At 56.7% G+C, this 25,866-nt stretch overlaps 1 protein-coding gene across 1 annotated transcript in view; it reads left to right on the top strand.

The window, feature by feature from the left end:
• Nucleotides 1-13: 13 nt before the first annotated feature.
• Nucleotides 14-25,866, top strand: part of CNIH3 (cornichon family AMPA receptor auxiliary protein 3) — an 85,081-nt gene continuing 59,228 nt past the window's right edge. Inside the window, exon 1 of the mRNA XM_029933048.1 lies at nt 14-281. Within this exon, the coding sequence (XP_029788908.1) occupies nt 201-281 (81 nt within the window). The 5' untranslated portion in view covers nt 14-200. The remainder of the gene's footprint in view (nt 282-25,866) is intronic.

Below are 25,866 nucleotides of genomic sequence, written 5' to 3'. Positions count from 1 at the left end.
GCGGCCCTCGCCGTCTCTGCCCTGCCTCGGGGGCCCTCTGGCTGCTGTCGTCCGCCGAGTGCTCGCCGCCCCTGACCGAGAGTGTCCCGCGGGCCTGCCTCCTTCCAGCCGCCGGCCTTGACGCTGGGGTGCCGACCTGGTCCTGCCTGCCCTCTCCCCTCCGGGAGGGAGCGCGGTCCTCCGAGGCCCCGCCGCCGGCCATGGCCTTCACTTTCGCCGCTTTCTGCTACATGCTGTCCCTGGTGCTGTGCGCCGCACTCATCTTCTTCGCCATCTGGCATGTGAGTAACCGGACGCGGCTTCTAACTCTTTCCGTCCGCCCCTTCCCGGCTTCTCTGAAGTGCACCTGCCGGGGCGCGAGCAGCCGGCAGTGCCCCTGCGTTCTGGATCCGGGACAGAGGACAGGTGGCGGCGTCCCGACCCGGGGGCCCCGCGCGCCCTTGGAGCCCGGCTGCTGGGTGGGGGGAGCGCAGGTTCCCGGGCGAGCCTCCCCTGCAACTGGTGCGGGGCCCGGGGCGCTCGGCTGCGCCCCCCGCCTAGCCCGCTCCTCCCTGACTGCAGTTGCCGCCCGGTAGTTAGTTAAGTAACTGTAACAACTAACACCGAACGTGTGAGCATCTGGCTCAGACTCGTTTGGAGACACCGTGGGAGAGGGCACCGGGCGAGGCGGGCCCGGAGGGCAGGAGACCGGAGGTGGGGGTCGCCTGTCCCGCGGCGAGTTTCCCGGTCCTCCGCTGCTACCAGCTCCTGCAAGACGCCCGCAGGTGGCACATTGCCCGTGCCCGGCGTCCCGCCCCCCTCCAGGCTACGCGGGGGTCCAGGGCGTGGAGCACTTCTGAGTAGGGGCAGGGTGAGGCCGCAGTGCGGAGACCAAGCCGCGCTTGGCCAGTCGACCACCCTCAGACCCCCCGCCCTCGCACGCGGGGAGCTGGTGCCAGAGGGAAACGGTGAGGTCGGCAATTGGGGACCGAGCCCGCGGCGCGCAGCCGGCCCGTCTAGCGAGCCCGGAGGCGCTGAGGGACCCCGGGACGGATTCCCGGAGGCTCATTCCTGGTGAGCCTTGCAGAGCACGCCTGCAGGGGCCCATGCCCGGAAGCCGACCAGAAGGGATGCGGGGTGGTGGGTGCTGGTGTTTTGTAGGAGTGGTTTCTAGAGCGGAGGTTTATGTTGAGATGTCACTAGGCTAGCGCAGCCCCTGGCTGAGGCTCTCTGAGAGCGAGGACAGGGACCTGGCGGCAGGGAAGATGCTTGACCTGGAAGGTCCCCAGCCTTCCCCTTGCGTCTGGATGTGCAAATCTGTGCATCAGTAGGTTTGGGAATCTGGGAGGGGGGGTGTTAGGGAGGTGGGGAGAAGGAATCTGGACACAAGAATTTCAAGGCAGATTAAAAATCCTGCAGTGGGAAGTGATGGGATTTTGTGGCTTCTCCTCGGCCTCAGGACCCGGGGTCTATGGCTGCAGCATTCAGCCCAGAAGTTGTTGACAGTTGTTCCTGGGGAATGAAACTTTCCCTGATTTAGAATGAAAAGGGGCACGGGGCAGATCACTCCCAAACAGGGCAGCACAGATGTACTTATGGCTTCAGGGGAGTTTTCTCTGCTTCCTTGGGTTTGGGGGGCTATCTGTATTTCAGAAGGCTCATTCTTTGAGAAATACTTCACTTGCTGTTTCTTCATGTTTTTGCCGTGGCCAGAGGGTGGCAGGTGCGAGAGACTCTCACACTGCCAGGATTGGAGTGGTCTGAACAAACCCTTGAAGCAGAGAGGGTAAGCAGCAAGAATAATCTGCTCTCACTCAGGGGGAAGATAATAAATAATTCAAGAGCAGGTTAATTAAATGGATGGTGTGTGCTGCCCGTTAACTAGTAGACATGTGAATCAAAGCCGGGTGCTGCCATCCACCCACGGCCCCCACTAGCTGGGTCCCCAGCGCCCACCCCCTTGTCCAGGGCTGGTTGGAGGTTGTCAGGTCCTGACCAGATCCCCAGTGGGAGTGGCAAGATTCCAGTTTCTAATAATAGAAAGAATCTGTGCTCTTTGGATTCACGTTACAGGAGGCACTCCAGAGTCTCTAGCCTCTTGTTCTTTGTTGTGTTTATTCCTTCCCCCATTCTCCAGATCAAAAGGCCGGAGCCTCCCCACATTGATTGGGCTGCTGAACATTGAAAGGAAAAATGGATGCACATGTTGTATGTGTGGGTGTTGCGTAGATGGTGGTAATTACTTCAAGGAAAATTTAGGAGAGCTAGTTCTCGGGTAGGCCGTGGTTTGCTTTCTTATCTTCTTCACATATTTTTTGATCTGATAAGGCATATCGATCGCTTAGCATATGTTAACATCCCCGGGAATGAATTGGGCACCGCAGCTAAAGAGCTGCCCCATTGTTGGGTCTGGGCTGTAAGACGTCTTCGTAGACGTAACCTTTTTCTTGTTTAATGGTGCACGCCTGCTTAGGGGTCATCGTGGTAACTACTACGCACTAAGTGTGGACAGCAGGCCAGTTTTAGGCACTGACTGTTTACTTCCCACAAGAGGCCTGGGAGGAAGGGTGGCTGTGGCCTTAGCACATTGCTTTCAAGTCTTATGTTTTGCTTTGAAAATGTATTTGCATCTGTTTTCAAATGAAAATATTTTGAATTACCGGTTAATTTTACATCAGCCACTATTTGCCACATTTGGAGTGTACAGAATGTAAGTGAGGGTTTGTTTTGCGGTTGTGTGTGTATGTGTGTGTGTGTCAGGGTGTGTGTGTCTGGCTTTGTATGCCTGGAGGCACACAGTCGTCTTACGGTCCCGAAGTCCTTTACTCCTCTCAGCAGACATTTTATAGACCAGGGAACTGTGGATCAGAGAGGTCATGAAACTTACACAGCCTGTGTGTGTCAGAGCTGGGATTGGAGCCGAGTCCGAGCCTGGTGTGACCAAGTCCTTTTTTTTAACTGTAGTTATTATCTTTGGCGTGTTTAACTTTGACAATAGTGGATCCTGTTTTTACCCAGAGGATTACCTTTCTCTGTATAAATAAAATATTTGGAGCTAGAATTTGTAGTTAGAATTATAATAACAAAGACACTTAACATGTTCTATATCCCCTTTAAAAGGAGGAGATTCTGTTTCATTCTATAAAAAAAAAATCAGTTTTTCTGCTTATAAAGTGATACAGGCTCCTTGTGGAAAATTTCAAAAATACAGGGATGTAGATGGAACAGAATCACTGTTAATTTCATTCTCCAGAAAGGATTTGGGTGTTTCTTCATCCAAACATTGTGTATTAAAAAAAAATTGCCTCTAGGTGTTTAGAAGGGAGCAAAGGAGTGGGGAAGGGTTTCAGAGGCAGACTGATGTCTGCTTCCAGCCAGGATAAAATGAGCAGCGTCTCCTGGCATGAGATGTCCCCACACCAGCTTGGTTTAGCCTTTTGCCGATTGTCACGTTTATATAAATACAGATGAAAGGAGTCTTTGAAAAGTCAAAGATTCATTTTCAGGTTTTTAGCTTTTAAAGGTTTTTTTTTTAATGTTTATTTATTATCGAGAGAGAGACAGAGCAAGAGCAGGGGAGGAGCAGAGAGAGAGGGAGACACAGAATCCGAAGCAGGCTCCAGGCTCCGAGCTGTCAGCACAGAGCCCAATATGGGGCTCAAACCCATGAACCGTGAGATCATGACCTGAGCCGAAGCTGGTTGCTTAACTGCCTGAGCCATCCAAGTGCCCCTAAAGGTTTTTTTTTTTTTTTTTTTAATACATAGAGTCACTTTTAAGAACTCTTGAGTTTTGATAGAATAAGACTGATTCTGATAATACTTGTTTTGGCTCCTGGCAGTGTGTGCAGCGGGAGAGGTTTCACGGCCCTGACACAGGATCGAAACACGTGTTTACCAGGAAGCGGTGTTGTGGACAGAATGTTCTGGCGCCTGAACCTGTTAGCCAGCCGCCTGTCACAGGTCCAGCCCCAGGGACCGAGTCAGCCTCTCAGGGTTTCCAGGCGTCCATTTAGAAACACGAAGTGGCTTATGTGAAATGCTAGGGGGCCTGGGGTCTATATAGCCTGTGTTTTTGAGGCCCTGTTTTGGTCTGCTCCGATGAGGGTGCCTCACACGGTCTGTGCTGTTCTGTCCAGGACAGCCCACCCACTCTGGCAGCCTGACGTCCCCAGCAAGCGGTGTGGATGCCTCCCCAGCTCCTGCCTCAGGAAGGAAGCTTCACGAGCACCTTTTCTGGGTCACCGTGTTTGTCCAGAGCGGGGATGGTGCTTGGTGTGTGCGAGGGGTTCAGCGAGTCCCTGTGGGGTAACTTCTCGTTCTCCTTGGGCTGCACACACTTCTGGCCTTCGGGGAGCTCCTTTCTCATGTGGCTTCTGGCTGCTTCTCAGGGACTGCCCCTGGGGGGGCTGGGCACCCGCGTTTTCTGCCGTCCTTGGCACCTGGAAACTTGGGAACCTGTTGCTGTTCCAGAAGACTGGCCGTTGGCAGCGGTGCAGGGCACAGGGCGCGTCTGGGGGGGGGGGCGGGCACAGCATGGGGACAGGTGCCTGCTGTTCCCAGAGGGAGCACCTTCCATCAGGTGTGCTGTCTGTGCTGACTGCCCTGCAGGGGTCAGCTTATGGCATCATCCTGGGGGTCCCCCGCTGGGAGATGGCAGAGGGGAGGGAGGAGCAGAAGCCAGGGACCCCCCCAACAAGTAGGCACAACCCCAGCCCGACTGCTCGGTGGGGTTCAGGGCCTGGCTGGGGTGGGGTGTCACAGGCCCACCATGATGTCTGACTGTGACATTCCAGCTGCTGAACAAACAGTAGAGGCAGAGACCCTTGTGAAACCTTTGCCAGGTGACTGGAGCGTCCGCCTGTCCTGTCCCTGAAGCCGCACTGGGCTCTCCCCTCCTGCATCGTGAGGTCCAGCACCCCTGCCTCTGCCCACGGCCCGCTCTTCTCCCTCCGGCCAGGTCTGCGGCCCTGCCCCCTCCCCACCCTGCTCCCACTGCCCTGGGGACATCCTGTTGGCCACTCCAGGGGTCCCTGCAGGACCTGGCATCTGTCACAGTCTCGTGCCCCCTCTGTGGCTCCTGCCTTTCTGGGGGGCGAGCAGGGCTCTCACGCACTCTGCCGCCCTGGTTGTAGCCCTGTGTGATGGGGACCATTTCCTGTGTTCCACCCTGTGCCACCTTACCTCACCATGGAGCCAGCTCTCACCCCTGCTCTTGGCCCCTTTTTGACCATGGTCCCTGAGGGACCCGCTAGGGACCTGCTTGGCCCCTGTCTGCTGTCTGCCCATGCCTAGAGCCACTGGAGTGGGATCATGTGTGGCTCAGCTTCACCTCCTGACCCTTTAATCAGGTGATCCTGGCTGGTTTTTTTCGGCCTCTGCCATATTTTCCAGAGCCCCTGAGGGCCTGCCCTCTCCCTGCAGAAGACTTCCGGTGGAGCCGATGGAGAGGGCAGAGTAATGACAGGATCCCTGGACGCCTGCCCGTCCCTGGACTCACGCCTCTGCTGCCACTTTTGTCCTCCATTCCTAGACTTGGAGCCCCTCCTGCTGGCACCCGGTGGGTCACCACTGTCCCCAGGTCCTGTGTCCTCTGCCACTGGTCCCTCCCCCCTGGAGTCTCTGAGCCTGCAGGTGAGCCCTTTGTCTGGGACCCTCCTGACTCATGGGCAGGAGTCCCTTCACCTCCTCCTGCCTCCCTGTTCCCTGTTTCTATTCTTGTAGCAAATGTGCAGACATGCAGTGGCCGAGAAGCCTTCTGGTCCCGTCATCTGGAATCAGCAGATGTTAGTGCTTTGCCGCTTTGGCTTCTTGTTTTTGTTTCAGGCATTTATTTCCTCGCTTGCCCCTGCCTTGTGCCCTCTTCTCTGGTGGCTGCCAGCCGGCTAGTCTCCCACGGCCTGTCTGTGGCCTTGACGTGCTGGCCCACCTCCTCCTCTGTGCTCCTCCCCATCTCCTCTTCCTCCCCTGCCTCCACTGACCTATGGCTATCCAGTCCCCTCATGCTGTGCCCCCAACCCCACAGACTGCATGTTGGGCCACCTGCCTCGCACTCTAGGCTGTGCACTCCTCACCCCCATGGTGACCTGCCCATGGTGGCCCAGTCTCCCTGTCAGTATGTGTCCACCCGATTCTACCTGCCCGATTCTGCCACCCGATTCTGCCTGCCCTGCTTCCCAACCCACCCCTCCGCCCCGGCCCAGGCCGTTGCTCTCAGAGCCCTTCTGGACAAGCATCCTTTGTTAAATCTCACCTGAAGACCCCTGACCCCCAACCCCAGCCACCAGGTGTGACCCTCGTACCCCCTAACAGGATCTCTCTGTGTCACCCTCACACCAAACAGTTTTCATGGCAGCCTGGATAACAGTTTGATCTCATTCCTTGTCTTCCATGGTCCAGACATTCTTGAATTCTTGCAGCTACTGGCACGGGCTGTCCCCGCCCCCAGGGACGCTCTACATGTGCCCGTGTTCACCTGTGTCCGGCCCCCTGGTCTGAGCCCTGCCGCCCTTCTGACCAGCGGTCACTTCTGTCTCTGTGTCTGGACTGTACGCCCTTCTGTGGCCAGAGTGGCCACCCTGGTTCATAACCCCTGCCCTCTGTGAAGTGTCCCCGTGGTCGGATCCAGGTAACTTACTGCACCAACCCAGGCCAACAAACTCACTCGGTGAATGGGTTCCCAGACCTGGTTACAGCAGCATTCCAGGTTCCTGGGCCCCCCTGGAGGCCCACCCGGGTGGTAGGAGCACGGAATCCCCGGGCTGGGGGAGACGCCCGATGGGGCACATCAGCCTGAGTGCTGGGGCGGAGGGCCACGCTGGACTGCCGTTCTCAACAGCTGACGTCGGGACCAGTTGCTGCCAGGCTCCGATGGGATGATGTCAGGGCTGGGCTGATTAATGTTTGGAGATGGCGGCCGCACGGTGTCCCGTGGCACCGTGTTTGACCATGGGTGACTGTGCCCTACACCATTCTTCTCTCCCTTGACGCCTGGGTGTGGACTGTCCCCTGTGGCTCAGATAAGGCAGACACTAAGTGCCGGCCTGATGTTTTTGCCATATGGGTTTCTTCTGATTTGCTTCCTCTTCTGGGAGAGGGAGGGCCCTCAGAAAATGGCAGCGGACTGTGTTAGCTTAGAAAGAGGCACCCCGTCCTGGCTCAGCTGGGTGGTCAGGCACACGAGGTCTACTAGAGGTGGCAGCCAGGACCTCTGTGTGTGAGCACGGGTAACAGACTTGCCGGAACTTCTGTCAACGCCTCTTGGAATCTGGTTAATTCCCATAAAGGTTACTGAAAACCCCAAGTGCACAATTAAGTCCTGAATTGATCTCTGAATACCAACCAGAATCCAACGATGAGGCTGATGTTTATTTTTAATTTGACATAGAAGGCAAGGCAGGCACGAGACAGTCTCACACACGCTGAAATGAAGCCCAAACACCAAACGCTGAAGAAGATAATAAATCGAGATGTAGCTGCGAGGCTGTCACGGAGCCACTGGCGTTCCTGCGTGCACAGGGCCTGGGGCACAGCCATGCTCCCGGGATGGTGGCCAAGTGGCTCCTCTGCCAGAGGCTGTTACAGAGCATTATGTGCTCACCTCTGAGGCTCGTGGCCGTCTCACGCATCTGAGTTCTGCACGTCTTCAGCATGTGGCCACGTGTCTTGCCACCGTCAAGTCTGCTTGGGCTCAGCAGCAACCCCTGGGAAAATCTTGCAGCTTGTAGGTCCCTGTGCACAGGCGACTGAGGGTCAGTGCACACATGTGACCTCAGGTAGTGTGCACACATGTGACCCAGGGTTAGTGTGCGCCCCAGGTTGCGTGTCTGTGCTGTCTGTGAGGCAGAAGCTGGGGGAGCAGAGGCCCTGCCGTCCCTGTTATGCATTGGTGGACACGATGAACAGGTGTGGAGTGCTGATGTGGTTGGTGGCTCTGACTGGTCGTGAAGGGAATGACAGTCACCTTTCTGTGGCCTCATTTGTGTTGTGAATCCAGAAGCCCCCCTTGAAGAAGCAGGAGCCAGTGGTTTTGGGGACAGTGGTGGCCGCCCCCAGGGAGTGCCCAGCTGTCCAGCGACAGTGTGGATGCCTTGTACCCTGGCTGAGCCTCGTCTGCTCCTAGATGAGTGGATGCAGCTGTCCTGAGGGCCCACCTGCAGCCGGAGGGGTGGGGCCGCTATCAGAGGGTTGACTCTCCCCCCGGGCCTCAGCACCTCTGTGTGATGGGGCTCTGAGAATGAGCCTCCTGTCACTACCTGACCCCCAGGCTGGCTTCTCACCAAAGGGTCTGTGAGCACCTCTGTGACGGGCAGGGTGAGGGGGCCCCCTGCTTGTGCCTCTGTCTTAGGCCAGCTAGTGCCAATCAGGGGTGTGGAGCCCGATGGCTGCACCTGTCCTGTGGCCCCTGTTTCACTGCCTGGTCCAAACCCGGCTGCCTTGTCGAGACCCCCGGTTTCCTCTGGTTCTGGCCTTCACTGGCATTTCTCTGAGTCCGTTAGCCACCTGCCCAGGATGGAGACCTCGCCCAGCCTGGAGGTTTCTACTTTGGGCTCTGCCTGGCTCTCCTGATCTTTTAATATTTTTTTTATTTTTTATTTTTATGCTGGTAAAATATACGTAACATAAAATTTACTATTTTCCACACAGTTTTAAGTGCTTGCTTCAAGGGGCATGGAGCACGTCCGTACCGTCATGCAGCTGCCCCACCACCCACTTCCAGAACCTTTTCCTCCTCTCAAACCGAAACTCTGCTTTCCATGTGCATATGCAAGCCTGGGTCCACTTCAGGGCAGTTTTGCACACCATGCTGCTGGGAACACAGGTGTGTGGATATCTCTGGTGCCCCAGAGCGGAAACGCAGGATCGAGTGGGAATTCTGTTCTTTATAGGCAGAGACTCTGGTCCTGTCTGTGCTGCACCAGGTCTGGGCTCCGTCTGGACGTCTGGCCCATGTCGCTGGCCTCTCTCCGCCTTCCCCCCAGATGGGGAGGACCAACCACAGAGCCGCAGAGGTCCCGCATCTGCTCGTGGGCTTCAGTGTCTGGTCCGTGTTGCCGCCTGCCTCTGGAGTCCTCGGGTCTTTTAGGAGAACAAAATAGTTATGGAATGTTTTGTCAAGTTTCTGCTTTGGATCCTGGTTATACACATTTGACGGGAATGGCTCTTGGCTTCGCTGGGGGAGCACCCCTTGGCCACGGTCATTTCTACCTGGGGGTTTCATCGGGCCGAGAGAACAGTGTTTTCCATGAAATAAGCCTAACAACTAAGGAATGCACCTGAGTGAGGAGCCCAGAACCGGGGATCTTGTGACAATGTTGTTGTTTGTTAAAACCTTACTCGTATTTCCCATTTCACAAGGTAGGAGGACCCAGGCCCGGCTCTGTGGAGAAGGCAGAGGCAGAGTTGGCTGCCCAGGGGAGGACCAGATGGCTCACCTGGTGGGGAGGAGCTGGGAGAAGGCGGCTGTCAGCTCACGGGGCCCATTAGGAGGATGGCTTTATTCTCTAGTTCCTTTAAGCTGCCTTGAGTCACAAAAGTGGTTTAAAAAAAAAACAAGTAGGTTTGGAAAGAATGTAATTTCCCTTTGTCTGTCTGTGTCTCTCTCTCTTTCTCACACAGTTACCAGCACAACAAAATATTCCGTAACAGTGAAAACCCCACAGTTTCCTAGCCACACATTTTGGGAGGATGCATTTGCTTTTCTCCATCCCCCCACCCCTGGGTGAGGGTTGGTGGGCAGGTGTGGAGGTGGAGAGTGCCCACGTGCTCCTGGTTTGGGCTGAATGCCTTCGTGGGAGCAGTTGAGCAGACACATTTGCCTGGCCCGGGTTGCCTGCAGGTGGTCAGTACCGGAAATGCCCATGTTGGGGGGTGGGTTGATGCTGTCTGGCCAGAATGGAGCTGTAAACAGTACTTTGCAGGGTCTGTAAAAACCCTAGACATGCGCTCAGGACACGTTTCTGGTTGAATAGTACCCCAATCTCCTTTTTTTCTACCGTGGGAGGAACCTCCGGCCAGGATACCACAAATCCATGTTCTGCCCCCTCACTCTGTCCCTTGGCTTCCCGTTCATAGACTTCTCAGGATGTGACTGCGCATTGCCTGGAACCAGAATCCCCACCAACCCTTGCGCTGACCCACTGCTTAGAGTCTAGGGCTCCGGGACCTGCTCCCCCCTTCCTTCTTCCTCTCTTGCTCTGACCTCCTTTTGTTCCTTCCTGCTGGCATAGATCCTGGGCCTGCCAGAGACTGCCCAGTATTACTTAGCCCAGCCAGAGGGCCCCAGGGCCGGGTGGTTGGCTGACGGCACCTCCCTCCCTCCGCCCCCAGAGCCAGGAGAACTTGGGGCTGACGTTTCCAGAACAGCAGCCTTAGGCATCTCTGCTGTTTTCGCCTTCACAGGGTCCATTCTGATGCTGGGATACGGCTCTCCTGCTGGGGAAAAATGCAGGGGAGGAACGCAGAATCTTGGAGCTGACTTCCTGGTTTTTTTCTTATTGGCAACTGATTCATGAACCCTAAAAAAAGAGTTGATAGCAGCACAGCCAGCTAGCCATAGCAGCCCAGATGGTCCCCTATATAATAGAGACATTTGTCTCTTGGATGAAAAAAATATTTAAATGTGTTCTGTGAGCTGATTGAGAAAAGGAATCAGCAAGTGCAGGGGTTGTGGGCCTGGAAAAAGCCCAGTGATGCAAAGATGAGCAAGCGAGAAGTGGCAGTAGGGAGGGCGGGTGCGAGGGGAGTCCTGTGTGGAGATGGTCTGGAGTGCCGCCTGCCTGCAGGCCTGACGTAACCTGCCCTGGGGTGTGCCGTGGGCACGGGGTCCCGGATGTGTATGCACGTGGACTCGGAGCTCCCTGTAACCCACCCTGGGTGTGCTGTGGGCACGGGGGCCCGGATGTATGTGCATGTGGATGCGGAGCTCCCTGTAACCCACCCTTGGTCCTGCCGTGGGCACGGGGGCCCGGATGTGTGTGCACATGGACGCGGAGCTCCACGTCCAGAGGGGCTGTCAGCCGGGGAGGCTTCACAGCAGCTGTAGAAAACCAGGGCCAGAGAGAACACATTTGTGCCAACCGTGTCTAGATCTCTGCTGAACAGAGACACAGCGGATCCTGCATCCCCTCCTTCCCTGCCGTGTGTTCGCTGGGAAGCAGTGCGGGCCCAGTTGTCACATGTCCTGGGCAGGCCGTTGCATAGGGATCCTCGGGCGATTGGTGGCCTCAAGCTGACGCTGGCCATTTTGTGAGGCAGGAGGAGTGGGTGACACCCTGAGTGGGAGCAGATAGTGATGGTGGCAGGCGGAGACGGTCTCTCAGAGCACGTGGGGTCGTTATCTGGAGCTGGGGTTGGAACCAGATGCACAGAACCTCCAGCCCTATCATCATCGCTGGAGCGTGACATCCCGGGATGATTCTTTTTGGAGGTTCTGGAGTGTGACGAAGGAGTTGAGCAGAGGCCAATGGAGCATATGTGCTGAGTGTAGAGAAGTGACTAGAGAGAAGTGTGTTTGGTCTTGACACCCTTTTCCCTCATTGGCTGGCAGTTTTAGAACTAAAAGTCATGCCCTGGAAAGGGGCTGGCAGCTATCCGGGCAGGTGCTGCTGTTGCCTGGTGATTTCCTGCACGTGCTATGTGGATGTGCAGTCTCTGCACCTCCCTGGTGTGTGTGCATGTGAGTGTGTGTGAGTACACACGTGCCCTTGTGCGTGTGAGTGTGCATGTATGTATGTGAGCATGCGTGCAGGTGCATGTGAGTGTGTGTGAGCATGTGTGCAGGTATGTGTGAGTGTGTGAGCATGTGTGCAGATGCATATGAATGTGCATGTGAGCATGTGCGTAGATGTGCATGAGCATGTGTGTGAGAGCACATGTGCAGGTGTGTATGAGGGCATGTATGTGACATGTGTGCAGGTGCATGTCAGTGAGCCTGTGTGAGCCTGTGTGCAGGTGCGTGTGAGTGTGCATGTATGTGAGCATGTGTGCAGGTGCATGTCAGTGTGTATGTATGTGAGCATGCATATGTGATCATGTGTGTGGGTCTGTGTGAGTTGCGTGTGTAAACATGCATGCAGACGTGAGTGTTTATGTACAGGTGCGTGTGAATTGTATGTGCATGCATGCAGGTGCATATGTGTGTAATGTGTGCAGGTGTGTGTGAGTATGCATGGAGCTGTGTGAGTTGTGTGTGCCAGCATTGTGTAGGTGTATGTGAGTACATGTGTGAATGTGTGTGCAGGTGCATGTGTGTTTGTGTGTACAGGTGTGTGAGCATGCCTGTGTGCAGGTGTGTGAGAGTTGTGTGTGAGAGCATGTGTGCAGCTACATGTGCATGTGTGAGCATGTGTGCAGGTGTGTGAGCATGTGTGTGTGACCATGTGTGCAGGGGCATGTGAGTGTGTGTGTGTGAGTGTGCACATGTGTGTGAAGCAAAGGCTCTGGACAAAGTGGTCTCCAAGGTCCCATCCAGCTCTGGAATCCTGTGGTTCTTCCGTGTTCACCACATACATTTCCTTTTCCTGTTCTTTACGTGTGGCTTTTCTTTCCTGACAGCCTTCCCGGACACTTGGTGTCAGATTTCCATGTAGGGATGTATCAGCTAAGGTTCTTGGGGGTCAGTTCTGGCCACCTCCTCAATAGAGGGATTTCTGTGAAGGGGGGCGGAATGCACATACAGTGCCTGGAGGCCCTGGGACATGAGACGTGTCACACAGAGTAATGTGGATTTAGGTCACTGGTCCTCCTCCTGTCCTTGAATCACTGCTTCTGAGGACAGAGAATCTTTTAGGCTCGGCTTGGCTTGTGTGCCCATTGGCTGCATTGAGAGGTGAATAGAAGTGTCGCAGGGTCTCTGAGAACTTGGATTCACCCGCCCACGGGGACTGCACTCAGAGTAGGGAGGTGGTTCCCCGGACAACACCAGACCAGTGTGGGAGGGGACGTGGCTGCTGGGTGACAGAGACTTGACGAGCTCTCAGTGCCCAGCTCTTCACCTCCCCTGAAGCAGTGGCTAGTTCCTGGCACCTAGACTGCATGCTGGCTTGTCCTGAGGAAGCTCGCACTGCCAGATACGGGGCCGCTGTGCTCTGGCCACGAGGCTGGATGTGCTGGGCTCGGGCCTATTTGAGTGATGGCTGTCACTGCCCCTGAGTAGAGTGTCCACCTTCTCTTCATTAAAGCGGTCCACGGGGGCCACATGGCGTGCTTCCACGGCACAGCACACATCTTGCCTTCTGAGCCCACGGCTGTGATGGGGTGCACTTGGCGGAGGACTCTGCAGGGATTTGGCGGAGCATGTGCTCACCTGGAAGGACGGAGCGGCAGGGGTGCGAATCAGGAACGAGAAAAACGCGTCTTGCCAGTGTGCGGTCTCCCAGACTGCCGGGCCCCTGGTCTAGGGGGATACCTGGGAGCAGGAACCCCGGCTCTTCCTTCTCCTCTTAGAAGAGCAAACCCGTGGCCTTGAATTCCCTCCTCTGCGTCCTCACACACGTCTGACGGTGCTGAGTACCAGTTCCTTGCTTGGCGCGGAGCCAAGAACGGGAGGCCCCCCAGTACCACTGAACGTGTCCCTCTGCCTTCCTGCCAGGAGCCGCTGTCCCGAAAGGAGCCAAGCTGGCATCTTCGCCGCCGTACGGAGTACATGGTTTCGCCCTGTAGATGGGAGGTGGCGTCAGTCATCTCCCGAGGGGAGAGGCGATGTCGCTGGCTCAGAGCTGGGCTGTGCACTGGCGCCTCTGCTAGAATTAGCGTCCCCACTATTGTAGGATCGAGGTCGAGGAGCCGAGTCTGGTAGGTGTGGCAGGATCCGCACAGCCCAGGGGCACAGGGCCCTGGAAGAAGTGAGCTGTGTTCAGAAGTGGGTCCCTCAGAGGCAGAGGAGTGCCTGGCCATGCCTCTCCAAGACCTTGGCTGCTGGGAGCAGCTTTGCAGCCTGTGGACTCCTTCTCTCTGTTTCTGTTTCCCTTCTTATGTCAAGCACCAAGTGGAACGTGTTATTCTGGAAAAAAGAAATCAATACAACCAGGCTGAACCGCAGCCAGGAACAGCATCTGGGGTCAAGGGCTCAGCTGGTGTGAGGGGCTCATGGGTTCAGGGCTGAGCTGATGGTGCGTCTTCCTGAATCAGGGCCGATTGCATGGTTTGGTGTGCAGTTTGCTGATTTGTTTTCCTTTAATCTGACCTGTGTTGGCAGAAGGGGACGGAGTCAGGTGATGGTCCAACTCGAGAATCCTGGCACCGAGGGGTCCACTGTCATCTGGTCAGATGTCTGTCTAGTTTGGGACCAGGGCCCCTTCTGCATGACCATCTTATGGCTGCAACCCCCCAAGCAGGTGTTCCCAGACGTATTCCCCTGAGTCCAAAACTCAGTTGGCTGTGTCCCGGGATGGGAGATGATAGCACTGGCCCGGGGGCAAGGGGGCCTCTCCCTATGTTCCACCCCTCCTCCCCCGGCCCGAGGAAGACATGAGTGACAGGATTGTTCTCCTTTTTCACAAATGTACTCTGTCTGTCTGTCTGGGGGCTGTCCCTACTTATGAGCAGAGGTGAGCATCAGAAAGGGGGGCACACACGTGGTCCTGATTCAGAGCACTAGACAGAAAACACTGCCTCTGGGCACTGTCCCCAAGCTGGGCTGGCAAGTCAGTTCATGTCTCTTTGAGTTCCAGTCTCTTCTGTACTCAGACAAGGGGTCTTTCCTGTGTTGTGAATCTGGGGCCCCCTTCCTGCAAGGCGGTGAGGTCTGGCACATGCCCTCATCTGCCTTTACCCTACCTCAGCCTTGTAAGCTGTCATGAGGGCCACGCCCTCTGTCCCTCCTGGTTGTCTGTCCTCTGGCTCCGTCATCTTAAAGGACACGAGGTTGTTGGTGCTGGGGGACCAGGCAGGGCTGACCTGTTTGGGGGCGGGGTGCACACTGTCTATCGGGGAGGCAGCCCCTCCCCTCCCCTGATGATGTGTCCCTGAAGCAGGTAGAGTCTCTTCCCATCGTTGGGCACCTTTCTTGCCCTCATGCAGCTGACTTCTGATCTGGGCTCTGACGGCCTCTTGATTTGCCCTCCTGATTTACTGGCCTTGGCATCCTGCCCTGGGAAGGGAGAGCTGGTGGGTGTGGTGACCCCCAGGGCCGCCTTCCCGCTCACTGTTACCCCTGGAATAGGCCTTGGGGAGGGTTCTGGCCTTGGACACGCAGGTGACCTCTGAGCTCTGAGCCCGCAGGCCAGGGTCCCTCTCATGTCCCGCCACCCTGACCCTTATTCCCTGATGTTCCCCTCCAGGACTCTCGTTATGCACCGTGTCGCTCCTTTATATGTGGTTTGGTCCCTGGTGTGTCCCTCCGCTCACGGCTCCTTCCGGGAGGTGCCCCTCCCCCACCACGACAGCTCACCATCTTGCTTGAGAAATGCGTGCTCTTGGCAGTTTGCTCTGTGACTTTTCTTTCCTGATGGTCCTCCCTCCCAGCGAGAACTTCGGTAATGGAAGGTCATTGAAGGTCAGTGAACACCGTGGATCTTTGATCTCCGTCTGCAATGGCTGCCTTGCCTGAGGTGGACTTTCAGGCAGGAGATAGCCCATTATCGGATGATTCTGTGATTCTCTCCTGGATGGGGTCCTGGAGGGCCCGTGCAGGGTGGGGGCCGAGAGGGGTGCTGCCTGCAGCTTCCCTCACTCTGCGCCATGTGGGTGCAGCCGGAGCCTGTGTGCCTCTCCGTGTGTGCCGGCTCATGCCTGCTTCTCTGTCTACTCGGACAGCTGGGGCCCCTTTCAGCTCTGGCTCCTGGCCCTGAGCACCAGGTGCCAGAGGCAGTTTGACAAGCGTGGCTCAGAAAGACCCTTTCTTGGGGTGCCTGGGGGGCTCAGGTGGTTAAGTGTCTGACTCTTGATTTCAGCTCTGATCATGATCTCAACATTCATGGGTTTGAGCCCTGCATCAGGCTCTCTGTTGTCTGCATAGAGCCCACTTCGGATCTTCGGTTCTCTCTCTTTCTCTCTGTTTCTCAAAAATAAATAATAAAAAAAGAAAGGCCTTCTCTTTGCAGAGGGTGTTGGCATCCACTTTGAGGAAGCCGTCTATGCCCTTGGTGGTTCCGGACCCCGGGGCCTCTCTGCTGATGCTCTAAATAATTTATTCAGCCCCCATCATCACCGCTGCCTCTAGCTGCTCCCTGCTCACCAGTGTCTGTGCCCAGGTGGGCAGTGGCCGGAGGGGCGGGTGAAATGGAAATCCTCTCCGGGCCTTTCCAGGCCTGCCCTATTGGAAACTGGTGACAGCAAGTCAGGCTGGTGATGGAGGATTTTGGCCGCCATCAGCCAAGATGTCTTTGGTGTGTGGCATCCCCCGAGGGAGGGTGGGGGGTGGTTACAGGGCTGGGGCCCCTGCTTGTCACATCGCAGGCAGCAGACCCTAAGGTGGAAGAGGGGGGAGGAGTGTGGGGACAAGGCAGGTAGCAGGTTCTCGGCAAATGGTTGGCATTCGGTCAAGATCGTACGGGGTGCTGTGTTTGCAACCTCGCTCAGGCAGATGCAGTGCCTGTGGGCCTCTGAGGCTCAATTTCAGTGTTGCTGGGGTGTGGTCACAGGGTCGGGGTCCCTGAGGGGTGGCCTGGGCTGAGCCTCTAGGTGCCACTGGCAACTGCCCTGTGCACCTGTTTTGGCTCAAGGGGCTTAGCCCCGGGCAGGATGAGAGCAGACAGGAAGACCCCCCGCCCTCGCCCAGCAGACATTTCCTGGGAGCGGTGCCCAAACATGGCCACGTGCACCTCCCCCCACCCCAGACTCTGGGGTCCTCACGCTTGCTCAGTGCTGCTGTCATCTCTCCAGGCGCCGGACCCTGGAGCCATCCCCAGGCAATGCCTCCTCGCCTCTCTGTCCCCAGTTCTGTCTGTGGAGACTCAGGGCCCCGTGGGGACCTTCCTGCCTTGCTTCCCCGCCCCCCAAGCCACCAGTGCAGCCCAGGACCCCGAGTTCTCGGGCCCCAAAAGAAGCCAGGTTCTGATCAACATCATGACACCTGTGCTGAGCACACAGTCCCCACGGCAAGGCATCTGCTGGACTCCAGGGCCTGTTCTGGCCGCTGGGGCATTTCTCCCACGAAGCAGGCCAACTGGCAGTGGCCAGGGGCCTCTGCCCACAGCGCACCTCTGTTCTTCTCTGCCATGTTCTAGTGTCTCTCACAGGATGGGACACTGGCTGTCCGTAATCCCGGGGATCCTCGGGACACTGGCTGTCCGCACTTTCCTGGTGTGGGTCTCCAGATGTGTCTGCGGGCTGTCTGTGGGCTTGCCTGTGGCTGGAGAGCATGTTTGCTGAGTGTGCACTTTGGTTTTGGTGCTTTTATTCTGTTCTCAGATGCATTTCCTCGTTACACAATGATCGCACATGGTTATCACACACGTTCCGAGGAATAAAGCAGGGCCTGCCTGGGAGCAGGTGGCCGAGTGTGGGAGAAAACGCACCCAGTTGTGCATGTGCTCCCCGGGTCCACAGAGCGTCTTAGGTGCGCTGCCGTTTGGACCTCGGTTCCAACAATATCCACACACAGGCTCACACACAGTGAGCAAACCAGAGGAAATGCAGCAAGATGTTAAATATACTGGATTCTTCTCGAGCTGCACTGGAGTGACCCAGGCTGGACGGTGGGTCAGGGAGGCAGGTGCGGTGGGGGAGGGGAGAGTGGTCTCTCTACTGGGGCCAGAGGCTTGGGGCCCCCAGGGGAGAGCATGGTCGGGTGGTGTGGGTGCAGCCGTGTGCATCTAGTGCCATGTGTGAGCTGTGGCAGAGCCTACGGACCCTGAGAACTTCTTGGATGGAAAGCCCCACCTAGGCCGGACCTGGATCTGCCATGACTTGCCCATTGCCCCAGCTCCCGCCTGCACTCGGCCTCTGACCCCTTGGAGGGGACCGAATACATCTCCTGGGTGATCTCTGTCCCACATGGTGTCTGTGGAGCCAGACTCTTTGGAGAGGACACATGTAGCACACGATGCCTGAGGCCCTCGCAGCCCTAACACCCTCCTGACACATTCGTTGAATCGAGACAGACTACAGGTCTCAGGGGAGAAAGTGTCCTGACGCCCCGCCCATCCGTCTTTGTTCTGTCCACTCTCAGTGATGTTTGTCCGGGTACACGGGGCAGGCCATGTCCTGCAGATGCCTGACCTTCCTCAGCCTCGCGGTCAGCTTTGGGACCCAGTGCTTTCCTGCCAGACGGCAGCATCACCTGCCACCGCTGAGTCGAGGCTTCAGGGATGGGAGATGGGGTTGTGGAGAGGAGGTGGGAAGGGTGGTGTGGGGAGGGTGGCCAACAGGCCTGTGCAAGTGGGGAGGGTGGCAGGGAGGGGGGCAGGGCGAGTGGTGGCGGTGCTGCACCTTTTGGGCAGTGAGACCTGTGCTCTCTGCTCTCCAGCGCTGGCCTTCCTCACTTTGGAGAAGCAAACGTGCTCAGAAGCTTGTGGTCTACACCCGGGAAAGCTCGTGGCTCCCCACATACCCTGCTCACCTGCCTCTCCTCTCCCTCTTGCTCCCCAGCTCCTCTCTCTGCTGCTCCTCTTGGTGCTGGATGCTTCTGTGGGTACCAGGCCCCCACAGGCAGCTGGCCCAGCTTCAGAAAGGAAATCCAGGAAGAGGAGACAGGGACCCTTGGTTGGCCTTGTCCCTTTGCCCCTTTTTCAGCTCTGTGCTGGGTTCATGTCTGTTCCAGAACTTGCCATGGGGGGTGGAAATGTGGAGCGTTTCCAGCCTGCTCTCAAGTCTGGGCCGTGTGACAGTGTCTGTGCTCCTGACGTTCCTGTTTACAAAGTGTGGTGGGCAGTGAGGCCTGACGGGGGGTCCTGATGCCCGGGCCGGCCCAGTCTGGAAGATGGCCACATGCCTGGAGTCCTGTCAGCGCCCGGACATCTGAGGACAAGCACACCCCAACACTTGCATTCACATCTCCCACTGTCCCTGGCCCCAAATGGAGGAATCATGTTGCAGTGTGTCTCTTTCTCAGCCACTTGTCCCTGCAGGGGTTACTAAGGACCAAAATGGCCAAGCGACCGGAAGCAGAGGGCCATGTTTAATTCATAAATCAGATAATCTCTCACCCTTGGCAATGCACAGGGTGTTTTCAGCCCTGAGTGGGGTGTTCTTAGGCAAACCCATTGTGTTCTTACTCTTTAGAGAGCCCTCATTTTCAGTCACTATCTTTGGACTTTTGGGACACAGAGGTCCTACCTTTCAGGTAGTAAGTATAACCTAACAGGTCTGTGATGGAGGCTCACGTCAAGTTCCATCTGACTGGGGATGTCGCAGAGAGGTGGCATTTTATGGGCCCGAGTGGCATGACAGGTGGACAGAAGGATGGAGGGATGGGTCTGAAGGGTCCAGGTACATTTGGGAGAACTCATGATGAGTTTGGCTTGGCTTGTCCATGGAGTGTGATCCCTGAGTTGGGAACATTGAGGTGGAACGGGGGTTCAAGACAACCCCTTGCCTGGGCCGGGGACTGGAGTACACCAAAGGCGGCCCCACGGTGGCTGGTGGGGACTTGGTTCTGTGTGGCAGGGGCTGTGGCAGGAGGTTCCCACGCAGGACTGAGAGTCAGGACAAGAACCAGTGAGCTGGCTCAGAGCCCCAGGAGGAGGCAGTGCTCAGACAGTTGGGAGAACGTAGAAGAATGAGCTGCGGAGCCCTGAAAATGCACACAGGGACCTCACAGCACTGGCTGCCAAGTGGACGAGGCCAGGCTAGAAAGGCTCCATCCTGTGTGACCCCAGCTCTAGAAAAGGCAAGGCTGTGGGGACCATAAAAGATCAGGGCTGGCTGGGAGCTGGGAGAGGGAGGCATGAACAGGCAGAGTGCAGGGCATTTCTAGGGCGGAGAGAATGCTCGGAGGGGACACTGTCCTGCTGGACACCTGTCACCGTCTGTGTGTCCAGACCCACAGCATACACGCCACCAGGAGTCACCCTGATGTCAGCGGTGGGCTTTGGGTGGCTTCGGTGTGCTGGCTGCACAAGCCCCCCATGTGGTGCGGGAGGCTGGTAACCGGGGGTGGTGCGCGCGTGGGCACAGGGACCCTATGAGAAGCCTGTTTTCTACTCCATTTGGCTGTGAACCTGAAACTGCTCTAAAAAACAAATTCTGTTAAAAAAACAACTTGGAGGAATACAGTCTTACCTCAATTCTGGAGAAGACAGAGGCTGGCATGGGGCCCTGACTCCCAGAGCTGGGGGCAGAGTGGCTGAAGGGTGATGTCTTGGGAGACTGTCAGAGTTGTCAGCTGCTGCTCTGGGATCAGCACAACGAGCAGGTGCAGGGTCAGGGTGGTTCAGGCTGGCTCGGCATCAGTGGCCGGTGGATAAGGAAAAAGTTAAAAATCACTGAAGTCTGTGAGCCCCTCTGAGAGGTGCCCACAGGAAGGGGTCTTGGAGAGCAATGTGGACGAGCTCTTGTCTGGGCCTGCTGACCTTGTCTGGGCCTGCTGACCTTGTCTGGGTGTGCTGACCTTGACTGGGCATGGTGACCTTGTCTGGGCGTGCTGACCTTATCTGGGCATGCTGATCTTGAGTTTGTAGGAAGATGGGGGTTGAGGATGTGCAGTGGGAGCTGTTGGTCTAGAGGTGCTGGTGGAAGTTGGAGGAGGGGTAGCCTCACCAAAGGAAGGATGGTAAAGATTGTCTTCCCTTCATTGACCTGCGGACGTCTGATGGCCATTGGTACCAGGTCCCATGACAGGCAGTCCTCATTCTTCAGGGCCATTTAGGAGTGAAGGGTACTTTTAGGGTTGGGGAGAGGTTTGCCCATTAGATGGGGGTTCGAGCTATTGACACATTGCCCATCCTCCCTCCCCTGGGATGGTCTGCAGGAGATGCACATGGAAGGGTCCGGAACAGCATGAGGGGGACCAAGGATTCTGGGACGCACTTCGCTGTGCTGGAGTCCACGGCTCAAGGTCAGCCTGCATGGGAGTCTCTGGCTCCTCTGCGCTCAGATCCAGACTTTGGGGCAGGCTGGCACCCCAGGGTGTCATGGAGCCGAGGAAGGGGGCAGATGCTCAGCTCAGCAACAGGGGCGGCGTGCAGGGCTTCCCAAACATCCAGTGCCCAGCCCTGCTGCTCCCGGCAGGACCTTGAGCCAGGGTGCCAGGGGCCGGAGGTACTTGCTGCTGGGGGAGGAGGGGAAGGCCAGCCTGGCAGTTGAGGTTTATCCTGAGTGTGAATGATCTGCTGTCCCTTGCTCCTTGGGTTTCTTCCTTCCTGAGTTCCCGGCCTGTACCGCCAGCCCTTGGTGGCTAGTGAGGCCTCCTGGGGCACTGCTCCCAGTGTGGTAGGCAGCAGGTAGGCGCTCCCAACAGTGCCCACACCCTGGTCTCTGGAAGCTGCAGTGTCACCTGATGTGGCAAAGGGGACTTCGTGGTGTGATTAAAGATGCCAAGGTGGGGAAGGGGTTGTGTGTTGGGCCCACAACTGTGAAGCTCTTTTGGCAAGGGGGGTGGGAGGGCCAGAGTGATGTGGTAGGAAACAGATTCTCCCCTGGAGCCTTCAGAAGGACACAGACCTGTCGAGACTTGATGTCAGCCCTAGGGAACCCGTTTCAGAGTTCTGACCTCTTGTGCGTGGTTACGATTGTGGCGATTTGATATGGCAGCTATAGGAAATGAATTCGCCAGCCCGTGCCTGTTTCCCACGTGTGCCTGGGGTCTCCGTACGTAATGGATACCCGATGTCATTTATCAGCGGAATAATGGGTCCCACATTTCCCTCCAACTTGAAGAAACGTTCTCTCTGGTGCTGTTTGAGATCTGTTTCGCTTCATCTGGATGCGCAGACACTTGGGGGGAACTTGGCCTGGGCGAGGGGATCCCAGCGGCCCCTCTGTTAACTCCCGGGTGCCAAGTACCTGTCCCAGCTGGGTCATCCCCCTCATCCAGATCCACGTGGGGGGGCTCCTGCAAGTCTGCAGAGCCGAGAAGTCCACATGCACGCTGCACTCCACCAACTCTTAGAGGTCTTTGCGCTGGTGGAAAGTTCCAGCAAGCAGTGCGGTGCCAGCCCTGGAGCTGTCCATATGGGCCCAGGCATTATGGGTCACCATCTGCAGAAATGCTGTGTGGCAGGTGCCAGGAGCTGTGTGCAGGGAGACTGCTGGGGCTCTGACTTTCACACGTTCTGAGAGTCCAGGACAAGAAGGATCCCCGACGCCAGGCAGCGGCCACACCAGACCTGCCCGCAGCGGCTTCTGAGGCTGGAGGAGCCCTCGCGGGTGGGTGGCACCCTCTGCGAGGACTTGGAATTAGGCCCCTGAGGCTCAAGTGTGAATTTGTGTAACGTCGCTTAGCAGCCCCGCCTGCTCCCTTGGTTGGGAAGGTGGCCCCTGACCCCATTGCCCCCACCCCCCGCATGGCTGTGTGGCCCTGGGACCCACTGCTGTGTGGGCACCAAATGGGGAGGGGGACAGGAGGACCATCCCCACGGAAGCAGCCGCAGCGGCAAACATCGCAGAGTGAGTCCACACCAGTTCATAAAGGGTTTTCTGTTCCCGTGGGAGGCCGTGTAAGCTGTCCGGGAAATACGAGGCCAGGACAAGATTGTCGGAACCTGGCTCCTGAGGTCACGATCGAGAAGATTTCTTGGCTCTGTGGTGTGGCCACGCTGCACAGTCCCCCCCGCCCTATGAGCAGTTGCCTATCTTTCTGTGGATGCATGTGCACAGTCATACGTGAATGAAGTTGTAGGAGGTACATCATGCATTTTGGATTTTTTTTTCCACTGCAACTTAAGAAAGTTGTGGTTTTTGTTGCTGTTCCTACTTCACCGTCCCCTCCACCCACGGCGTCTTCCACCGTCCCCTCCATACGCAGGGCACCAGTGGTAACAGCCTGGCGTCCATCCTTCATAGACCCCTGGTGCTCATGCACAAACACGGACGCTGTCTAGGGTGCATCTTGGTGTTGGGTTTCCATTTTCCTGCATTTTGCTTTTCTCATCCAGTGGTGGCCCGACGGCCCCTCTGGGTCAGGTCATGCCCACTCTGCCCTCCTCCTTCTGACGGACTCTGTCTCCAGTGTCTTGCCCATTTTCCCCTGGATGCCTATCCTTTCACCCTGGTGCCTTTATTTCAACGGCCTGGGTCCCCAGGATGGAGGTTGCTGGGTGCAGGGTACGTGTATTTTCATCCACATATCGTCTAAAGACTGCCTCAGCTTGCGTTTTCACCAGCAACAGGCAGCCATCCTTTTCCCCGCCTCCCCACCACCAGTTTACTGAGCATGCTTAGGTGTCTCTTTCGATCTGATAGGTGTAAAATAACACCTCGTTGTCACCTACATTTGTGCTCCTTAGCCTGTCGGGGAGGTGGAGAGACATCAGAAGACTGAAGCTGTGCTGGCGAAGCAGGAGCATTGTGCCCAGAAGTCTGACCCATAATTTCCGGGTTTGGTGGGTAGCAGACACCTGGCCTGGGACCTTGCCTGGACCTGCTTTCCTGGTCTGCCGACCAAGGCCGGAGGCATGAGTAGACGGGGTCAGCACCGATGCAGACCCGCACGGCAGCTGGGGCGGCTTTGACGCCCTGGGCTCAGAGGGCCATCGGGTGGCGCATGCGGCTCCAGGCTCCAGGCCCCAGGGCTGCTGGCCGGCTGTGCAGGAGCCCCAGCAGGCTTGATGAGCTTAGCGGGAGGTTGGCTCTTTGCGGTCAGCTGGGGCCTGGCCCATAGGCTGATGCAGGAGGAGAGGGGGCTGGGGGGGTGGGCATAGACAAGGGCTGAGCAGCGTTGCCGGACAGCTACTTCTGGTCGCAGGGAGCAGGTCTTCTATGGGGCAGGGGGGCTGAGAAGGGATCCTGGCTGTATAAACCATGCTAGCACAGGGCCTCCCGGGTCTACCCCCACGGGGCTGACGGGGCAGAGGCAGCGGGCAGGGGGCAGAAGCAGGACTTGCCGAGACTACTTACTTCCTGACCCGAGAAGGCCAGAGGCCAGCTGGAGGGAAGGGAAGCGCTCTGTGCCGGCCCAGCTGGGCCACCAGCCGCGTGTTGGTTGCTAAAGTGAATTACCGATCAGGTCACAATTCCCTCCTGAAGTGCCGTGAGACCAATCTTGTTTCAGACCGGGAGAGCCTCATCGTTAAATGGATTGTACTTCACTAGACGTTTCCGGGGCATTCTGTGATTTTCTTCCTTAAGTCCATGGGTCTGCCTTTCTCAGGTCAGTATTTTATGTGGGGAGCAGGTGGGGCGCAGGTATCTCTACATCTTTACGGATCCCGTGTACACATTTCTCATTTGGGGGCCCCTGTCCCAATCCCTCTGTGCCTTCCCCTCTGGATGGTGAGGCCGCGTGAGGCCCGTGCGAACTCTCAGGCACCATTGCTTTTTGCTGCACGTGGGGGTGGTCTTCTGCAGGCCCAGGGTGTCCGGTTTGAACAAAGTAAGGCACCTGTGTCCCAGCCCCTCTTCTATTTTTAACCTGAGCCCAAGACTGAGAGCTCCTTTTGGATAGTCTCGATGCCTGCCTCCTTGCTCTGGAGTTTGTCACTGTTTTTACTTTTTGTTTTCAATGTTATTTGTCATTTATTCAAGTAGGCTTCATGCCCAGCATGGAGCCCAATGCAGGGCTTGAACTCAGGACCCTGAGATCATTACCTGAGCCAAGACCAAGATTCAGATGCTTAAGCAACTGAGCCACCCAGATGCCCCTGTTGTTGTTTTTAAGTTTTTTAAAAAATATTTATTTATTTTTGAGAGACAGCACAAGTTGGGGAGGAGCAGAGAGCGAGGGAGACATAGAATGGGAAGCAGGCTTCAGGCTCCAAGCTGTCAGCACAGAGCCCGATGTGAGGCTTGAACCCACGAACCATGAGATCATGACCTGAGTTGAAGTCAAATGCTCAACTGACTGAGACCCCCAGGTGCCCCTGTTGTTGTGTGTAAATCAAGAGCACATTCTGTATGCTGATGACACAGCCTTTTTCTCTCCCTCCCTGGTCATAAGCTAGGAGTCACCTGAATAGATGCTGGGTTCAGCCATTGTCTGAAGCCTTGTTCTAAACCCAGACTCAGCCACGTCCTGCAGTATTTAATTGTATGTATCCAATAACTCCAGCTATTTAGGGACACACTTTATAAATGATTCAGCCTGGAGAATTCACCGGGCAGCTCAGTTGTTGAGAGCGGCACGCCTGAGGTTTAAACCAACAAACGGAACTGTCTGCCCAGCAACTAGTAACCAGCCGTACTTGCTTTGGAACTTTGGGCCGAAATAATCCCATCCTCTCCAGCCAGGACGTCGAGGCTGTGATCAGCCATGCATTCACGTGCTGGAATCTATCCAGTTACTCAGTTTCTAGGAAAGGCAAGTTGGCTTGCTCTTCAGGCTCTGGGCTCAGTCAGGGTCCCAGGAAAAGACTGAGAAAATTACCCCGGGGTGGGGTGATTGAGGGGAGCTCCTTCACAGAGCAGGGTAGGGGTCAGACGGCAGGTGTGGCCCAGAGGCAGGAGTGAGGCTGCCACCCCAGGTCTGAAGGGGTGAGGGGAGTGGGCTGTTACTCATGAGAGTTGTGGGGTGTCCCCAACGGAGGAGCAGAGACCCCGAGCCACCGTCCTGCAGGACGGGAACGGGGAATAAGTACCCGCCCCTGCCCCCAGGACTCTGTGGTCTCCCATGGGCGCCTCCTGTTGGCCTAAGGTGATGAGAAGCCCGTGGGCGAGGAGGGCTGGAGGTGCCCTCCAGAGAGCAGGTGTAGGAGGGGGAGAGGTAAGTGGAGACTCTGCTCCAGGTGGAAGGAAACAGAAATCCGGGCAGGAGTGAGAAGCCTGCTTAGACCCCTCAGTTTCCCCAAATCGCTGTCAGGGTGGGGGCCGCTCCTGATGAGCCACATGGGTCACCCTCGGGCAGGTCTCTGCT

Source organism: Suricata suricatta, chromosome 3 (assembly GCF_006229205.1).
Source record: "Suricata suricatta isolate VVHF042 chromosome 3, meerkat_22Aug2017_6uvM2_HiC, whole genome shotgun sequence".
Classification (NCBI taxonomy): domain Eukaryota; kingdom Metazoa; phylum Chordata; class Mammalia; order Carnivora; family Herpestidae; genus Suricata; species Suricata suricatta.
The sequence above is the reverse complement of the archived record's forward strand: the minus strand, read 5'-3'. Positions and strand labels throughout refer to the sequence as shown.